The sequence below is a fragment of the Procambarus clarkii genome, chromosome 77 (assembly GCF_040958095.1).
Source record: "Procambarus clarkii isolate CNS0578487 chromosome 77, FALCON_Pclarkii_2.0, whole genome shotgun sequence".
Classification (NCBI taxonomy): Eukaryota; Metazoa; Arthropoda; class Malacostraca; order Decapoda; family Cambaridae; genus Procambarus; species Procambarus clarkii.
This window is the reverse complement of record NC_091226.1, coordinates 11,674,531-11,682,995: the sequence shown is the minus strand read 5'-3', so window position 1 is coordinate 11,682,995 and position 8,465 is coordinate 11,674,531. Positions and strand designations below refer to the sequence as shown.

Genomic DNA, 8,465 nt, shown 5'->3' with positions numbered 1-8,465 from the left:
GTAGAAATCATCAATTCCACATCTGCAAAGGCCGTCATCCCGAAACTTGACAAGATCTTTTCAAACTTTGGCATTCCTGAAGTTGTCAAGACAGACAATGGACCGCCATTCAATGGACAAGACTTCGTCAACTTCTCTGAGCATATTGGATTCAAACACCGCCGTGTGATGCCACTACATCCTCAAGCAAATGGAGAAGCTGAGAGATTCATGCAACCTCTCATGAAAGCGGTACGCTGTGCTCATGCCGAAGGACGATCCTGGAAACAAGCTATGTATGCTTTTCTCAGGAACTACCGTGCAACACCACATGGAACACTGGGCAAGTCACCTGGTGAACTTTTATTTGGACGTCCTATGAGAATCGCACTACCCGTCATGCCAGCCGAGGTAACGGATAAACGTCTCGCTCAGAAGGATGCACTAGCCAAGGGCAAGATGAAAATTGCTCATGATCAACGTGCAAAGGAACAGTTCATAAAGGTTGGTGACACTGTTCTCGTTAAAAAGAAAAAAGAGGGAAAGTTAGATATGCCGTATGATACAAAACCATATAAAGTGATTAGTGTAAAAGGAACTATGGTAACAGCTAGTAATAGAGATAATAGTATAACACGTAATATGGCCTATTTCAAAGTGATTCCAACTAGTGTAGAAAATGATGAAGTGCAAAGTCGTGCAAAAGAAAAAGAAAAAAATAGTTATAAGCCGATAAACAATTCATCAAGGGATGTTATTGCATTTAAGGACTCTCGTCCTAAACGTCATGTTAAACGCCCTACACGATTTGATGATTAATTGTGTTCCTATGTAATGAAAAGTATTTACTTATTGTGCTAAACTAAATTTAATATTGTTTGAATAATGCAGATATCTCATTCAATATTTTGTAACTTTGTATTACAGTTTCTTTCATGTTTGTTTAACTTTGCATATGTATTTTTAACATTGAAATCCTTTGTGGAAAAGATTAAGTTGTTTAAATTCTTTGTGTGCTTAATTAATGTTAAATGTATGCAGTATCTCTTGATATGTTAATAACTTACTTTGTGTCAATAACTTTGCTTTGTGCTACACGCATGGTAGACATCCTGTATTCATTCTTTTTAAAGAAAAGGAGGGATGTCATGTTCACAGAAAATGGTACCATCCGTTTTCTATGTGTGGCAGAGCAGACGCCAGAGAGAGAGAAGGTAAACAAGAGAGCGTACAGGACGCCCGCCAAGCTTGGTAGCTACTAGTCATGTAATCATATTAAGTATTAAAGTCAGTAGCCAAGTCATGACTTTACATCAACCCTACAACCAAGACTTCCTCAGTAACACACAAACACCACAGTAGTATGTGCCAAACTTGGTGGTAAAATAAGTAATGATTGTGCGCAGTTTTACTATTCGGTCCTTATTGTTTTGGGAAATTGCAAGCTTGTTGTAACTATGGAAAAACTGGCTGATATGTTGGTATCGTTTTGCAGTCATGAAAATATTGAAGGTCCTCATATGCCACAACCGGCTTGTTTGCCAGTACATTCTCATCGTCGGGAGGGGTGCAATACCCATCAACATAGACAGACCCAAATACCTGGCCATTTCCTTCAACGATACCTCTTGCCACATCCTCATGGTGTGCCTGGAAGCAATCTGAATAAATTGTCTGGCATACCTGTTCGTTTCCACTGTGATATATTCAATGAGGGCCCGTGTCAGGAATAATTGTATGAATTGCACGGGAGTGGTTGGCACTGGGACAGTTAGGCCTGGTGTGGCCGTGAAACTGTCTACAAATGGTGGTGTATTGTCACTTGACCAGGCATCATCAGGATTTGGCTGGTGAAGCCGTCCTGCACGCCTCCTTATGGGTGGCTTGGGGCGGCCCTCATCCATCGCCTCATCCTCACTCCCCTCGCTACTCTCCTCACTCGATGATTCATCAAACTCATCAGACGTCGCGGTCCCCTCACTATCACTACTGAAATCGCTTTGACATTCTTCCCCCTCAACATCTGCCTCGACATCAGATAAATTATCCAACAATTCAGGAATTTTAATAGGGGTAAGCTTCACCCTGCTGAACTTTTGGTAGAGCATACTCAACCTATCCTCCTTGGTGGTTTTCGTATCTTTCTTGGGCGCCGAAGTGCTCTGTCCTTTACCACGATCCATGTTTTCAAGTAATACGGTGATTGCAAGACACGGGAACGAATAAACACGCCTAAACAGGGCAGAGAGGTGCACAAGTTCTGGACGCGGGAGGGGGGCATTCCGGTCACGACAGAGGTAAACAAAGGCCTAGGCCTTTGTTTACCTAGGCCGACCGCATGGCGTGACGCAGAATCCCATGCGGCCTATGGAGGATTGTGGGAAAACAATGGCTCTCATTTAAAAAAAAAATGAAGATCGGATAGTAATTTTTTTTTTTAGCAATCGCTATTAATAATCCCTATTAACCCTATTAATATCCCCTTTGTTATGTCCATTCATCCAATTGTAAACCTCTCTCATGTCACCCCTAACTCTTCGCCTTTCCAGTTAATGCAACTTAAGCTTTGTTAATCTTTCTTCATATGAAAGATTTCTAATTTGGGGAATTAACTTAGTCATCCTACGCTGGACACGTTCAAGTGAATTTATATCCATTCTATAGTACGGCGACTAAAACTGAACTGCATAATCTAAATAGGGCCTAACCAGAGCAAGATATAGCTGAAGAACCACATCAGGTGTCTTGTTACTAACGCTTCGATTAATAAATCCCAGTGTCCTATTTGCCTTATTACGAACATTCATGCATTGATCCTTTTGTTTTAAGTTCTAACTAATCATAACTCGCAGATCCCTTTCGCAATCTGACTTCGCAATCTCAAAACCATCTAGCTCGTATCTTGTAACTCTATCATCATTACTTAGCCTTAGAGTCTTCTTCCGTATTAATTTATCTACTGATTTTTGTATCATCGGCAAATTTGCAAATGTTGCTACTCAAACCTGAATCTAAATCATTTAAATATATTATAAACAACAGAGGTCCCAGGACAGAGCCTTGAGGCACTCCACTTACAACATTTTCCCACTCTGACTTGACTCCATTTATACTAACTCTCTGTTTTCTTTGGGATAGCCATGCCGTAATCCAACTTAATATAGCACCCCCAATACCATGAGCCTCTATCTTTTTAATCAGTATTTCATGTGGTACTGTATCAAAAGCTTTGCTAAAGTCAAGGTACACAACATCACAATCCTTACCACTATCAACTACCTCAACTATGCTAGAATAAAAAGATAACAAATTTGATAAACATGAACGGCCATTTATAAAACCATTTTACGACTCCATTATTATTAATTTATGTTTTTCAAGATGAAGACGAATTTTATTTGCAATTATCGATTCGAGTAACTTAACCACAATGTTCGTTAGGCTAATTGGCCGATAGTTTGACGCAAGTGATCTATCTCCTTTCTTATCGAGGGAGGGGGAAGACGGACCGTGCACGCTCCGTTAAAATCGGACATTAACCGGGATTCTTAGGACTACTGCCATGGATTACTGATTACAGACATAACAAAGTGCATAGTGACCCGCTGGAAAATTGAAAATAGTCATTAACAATAGAACTTTGTGTTAAATTGAGAATAAACGGGAGACACGTGTGAGCCAGTGAACGAGGCTTTGTGTACATGCGTGTATTAGGAAAAAAAAATAGTGAACTGTGATTCGTGGAACAGTGATGTGGAACGGGTATCACAACAACATATAAGTTGGAAGTGAAGGAAAATCGTGCATAGAATAATATAAATATAGAATACTAAAAATATAGAATAGTGGCAAGAGGCGGCATCAGTGGTTATAAATCGGGTAACTGGAAACTGGTGACATCAACCTGGGACAACAAGAGGTCACCTGTATTCACTGGGGACCAGCTTCGCTACCCTACGCTAAGTACCTGCCATAAAGTTTGAACAAAATAACATACATAATATTACTAATATACGGTATACATATAATATTATAAATATTAAACATATAAATATATATACATATAATTTTATAAAGAGTTAAAAGGACTGACATCAACAAGTGATCCATACAGTGACTCTCAAATACAACACAATACACTAGACAATGGAGAGGTGTGGCGAGTGTTCGGGAGTACTGGGAAAACGAAATGCAGGCGTAACGTGCTGCATCTGTAACATAAGATTTCTCCTGGGCTGTACAGAATTAGCTCCAGGATGCATAAAAAGGCAAGGAATTTACTGGGTTTGCAAAGATGACAGATTAATGTTAGAGAACATAACTAAACTGATGAAAAACATTCCCGAGTCACAAAGATTATCATTCACAGACAGGCTACCAGTGATATATGCGGACTGGGAAAAATCAACATTGGATAACGACCAAAACTCAGGAACAGATAGTTTGGAGAACCGCAGCAGTAGTGTGGAGGAGGAGACTATTGTGGTACAAAATAACAGCAATATTGCAGAGCCAGATAATATAAACGATGGGAGCAACAGTGAGACAGAGTACATAGATGAAGGAATTGGGACGAAAAACGGAGATGGCTCCAATAAAGAGGTAGACAAGACAGTCACAGTTATAAATACCTTGAAAAACGCAAAACCGGAACACATTTGCAAATTCTACGCTAAAGGAATATGCAAATATGGAAAATTAGAAGCAAAATGCCATTTTCTGCATCCTCGAAAATGCAGGAACATGTTGGAGAGGGGTACATGCCGTTTTGGAACAGGGTGTAGATACTTCCACCCTAAATTATGTCAATTTTCAATTAGGGACAAAAAATGCTACAATCTTCAGTGTCCGGAATTCCATGTGAGAGGTACAGAGCGTTATAGACGGGAAGATCAATTTGACACTACTGGAAATTTTTTAGAGGAAGGCAGAAACAGAGTAGTAAATATAAGAGAGAGGAACAGTCAGATGGAACCACTACAGGATTACAGAGGGGAACGGAGATACCCACAAGACTGGAATTCAAATTATCAACAAGCACACAGGTACTACACCAGACAACACCCGTCCTACTACCAAAACTGGACGAATCACTTCCAAAACGACACACCCTGGACGCAAACACAGTGGCCTCCTTACCAGAGCCTCAGATATTAACACCAAGTAAGGCTTCCAGCACTTCCACTAACACGATAACATCATTTATATTTGCCAACATCCAAGGTATAAAAACACGCAAAACCAACAAAGTTCAATTTATAGATGGTCTCCTTCATGAGGCAAATGCAGTGTTTGCAGCCCTAACAGAAACCCACACAAAGGACTACCATGATGGTGAAATATGGATCTCAGAGTACAATCTTTTCAGATGTGATAGGAAACACCGGCTTCAGGTTGGGGTCAGCCTCTACATCAAAGACACACTCATCTGTACTGAGCTGCTAAACACCTCAAATCATATGGTGGAAGTGCTGATAATCAAAATAGAGATTTTAAATGTAGTTATTGTCCTTGTATATAAGTCACCGGAGGCAAACCCTCAGCAGTTTAAAGACCAACTAATGAAAATAGAACACTGCTTGGAAAACCTCACAAATCCAGCTCCGAACATCATCCTGCTTGGGAACTTCAACCTACGGCACCTGAAATGGAAGCACCTGGCTAATACAGTAATATCAGAAAGAATACCCGGAAGTAGCCTAAATGAACAGGCACATGCAAATGACCTGCTACGGATGTTCGAACAGGTTTGCCTTAAACCAGCAAATAGTAGAACCAACTAGGAAGGAGAACACACTGGATCTCATTTTCACTAATAATGATGAATTGATCAGGAACATAATGATTACAAATACCTGTTACTCAGATCATAACTTAATTGAAGTTATGACAACCGTGGGGAGTAGACCTTCAAAACCAGTCCAGATTCCCGGTGGAGGAGATTTCAGCAAATTCAACTTCAATAACAAACAGATAAACTGGGAGCAAATAAACCAGGACTTCACAGAAATATACTGGGAAGAACAGCTAGAAAATGCAAACCTGAACCAGTGCCTGGAAAAAATAAGCTCAGTAGCACTAGAAATATGTTCAATCCGCATACCTCTAAGAAAAAAGAGGAAGAGATGCAGATTGGAACGGGAACGTCGTTCCCTATCGAAGAAAACGAATCACGGAACAACTTGAGAGTCGCACCCTATCTCAAGAACGGCGAAGAAGGTTAGGTAGAGAAATAGAAACAATTGAATGGAAGCTACAAGAATCATACAAAACCCAGGAGAGGCAAAGAGAGCAAAAGGCCATCAGTGAAATAGAAAGAAATCCGAAATATTTTTTCTCCTATGCAAAATCAAGATCAAAAACCACATCTAGTATCGGGCCCCTGCGAAAGGGAGATGGAACTTTCACCGATGACAACAAAGAAATAAGCGAGCTACTGAGGACGCAGTATGACTCTGTTTTCAGCGAGCCAATAAACACACTAAAGATTGATAACCCAAATGAATTTTTCATGGATACGATACCAACATCAAATAATATATCAGACGTCACCCTATCCCCACTGGATTTTGAAGAAACCATAAACAGTATGCCTATGCACTCTGCACCAGGCCCGGATTCTTGGAACTCCATATTCATAAAGAACTGTAAAAAACCACTATCGCAGGCCCTCCAAATTCTGTGGAGACAAAGCCTAGATACTGGCATTATTCCTGATATACTAAAAACAGCAGAGATAGCACCACTTCATAAAGGAGGAAATAAGGCAGAGGCAAAAAATTACAGACCGATAGCACTAACATCGCACATCATAAAAAATTTTGAGAGAGTGCTAAGAAGTAAAATCACAAAATACATGGAACCACAGCAACTCCATAACCCCGGACAACATGGTTTCAGAACAGGGCGCTCTTGCCTGTCGCAGTTGCTGGACCACTATGATATGGCATTAGATGCTATGGAGACAAACATAACGCGGATGTAATTTACACAGATTTCGCAAAAGCTTTTGATAAATGTGACCATGGTGTTATTGCACATAAAATGCGTTCAAAAGGAATTACCGGAAAAATAGGCAGATGGATTTACAATTTCCTGACCAACAGAACCCAATGTGTAATAGTCAACAAAATAAAATCCAGCCCATCAACCGTGAAGAGCTCAGTCCCCCAGGGTACTGTGCTTGCTCCGGTACTTTTTCTCATCCTCATTTCGGACATAGACAAGAACACAACCTATAGCACTGTATCATCCTTTGCAGATGACACTAGGATCTTCATGAGAGTAGGCAACATAGAGGACATGGCGAACCTCCAGTCAGATGTAGATCAGGTCTTTCTATGGGCTACATAAAATAATATGGTGTTTAACGAAGATAAGTTCCAGCTCATGCGCTATGGAAAAAATGAAAATATAAAAACGGAAACCCCGTACAAAACTCAGGCAAATCATAACATAGAACGAAAAGGCAATGTAAAGGATCTGGGTGTACTCATGTCGGAAGACCTTACCTTTAAGGAACACAATAAAGTAGCCGTCACAACTGCAAGAAAAATGACAGGTTGGATAACAAGAACTTTTCACACTAGAGATGCTATACCGATGATGATACTTTTCAAAACGGTTGTGCTCTCTAGAGTAGAGTACTGCTGCACAATGACAGCACCTTTCAAAGCTGGAGAAATTGCTGACCTGGAGAGCGGCAGAGATCGTTTACTGGTGGAATCCACTCAGTAAAACATCTAAACTATTGGGACCGACTAAAGAGCCTAAAACTGTACTCCCATGAGCGCAGGCGGGAGTGGTACATAATAATTTACACGTGGAAAATATTAGAGGGGCTAGTCCCAAACCTGCACACAGAAATAACATCACATGAGACCAGAAGACATGGCAGGATGTGCAGAATACCCCCGTTGAAAAACAGAGGTGCAACTGGTACTCTGAGAGAGAACTCTATCAACATCAGAGGTCCGAGACTGTTCAACACGCTTCCACTACACATAAGGGGCATAACTGGCCGACCCATCACAGTGTTCAAGAGAGAACTGGATAAGCACCTCCAAAAGATACCTGATCAACCAGGCTGTGACTCATACGTCAGGCTGCGAGCAGCCGCGTCCAACAGCCTGGTTGATCAGTCCGGCAACCAGGAGGCCTGGTCGACGACCGGGCCGCGGGGACGCTAAGCCCCGGAAGCACCTCAAGGTTATAAACTGGTATCACATAAGCAACTTTCCATAACTCTGGCACTCTGCCTGACTATTGATTTATTAAATATGGTAGACAGTGGCTCGGAAAGCTCCTCTTTGCATTATTTAAGCACCCTGGCAAACACTTCATCTGGCCATGGGGATTTGTTTGGTTTGAGTTTTACTATTTGTTTAATTACATCCTCCCTGGTAACTGCTAAACTAGTCAATCTGTCCTCGTCCCCACCCACATAGACTTGTTCGGCTGAAAGCATATTGTCAAGTTCCTCTTTA

The 8,465-nt window shown here is 41.0% G+C and overlaps 1 protein-coding gene across 1 annotated transcript; it reads right to left on the bottom strand.

Moving 5' to 3' along the window:
- Positions 1-1,298: 1,298 nt before the first annotated feature.
- On the bottom strand, positions 1,299-2,162 carry LOC138357299 (piggyBac transposable element-derived protein 4-like). Its single transcript, XM_069313982.1, has one exon. It carries the CDS (start codon positions 2,160-2,162, stop codon positions 1,299-1,301), a length of 864 nt encoding a protein of 287 aa, XP_069170083.1.
- Between the last annotated feature and the right edge of the window lie 6,303 nt (positions 2,163-8,465).

What these genes read in the sequence shown, in the direction of transcription:
- LOC138357299 (XM_069313982.1), bottom strand. Translation starts at nt 2,162, where the DNA reads ATGGATCGTGGTAAAGGACAGAGCACTTCGGCGCCCAAGAAAGATACG.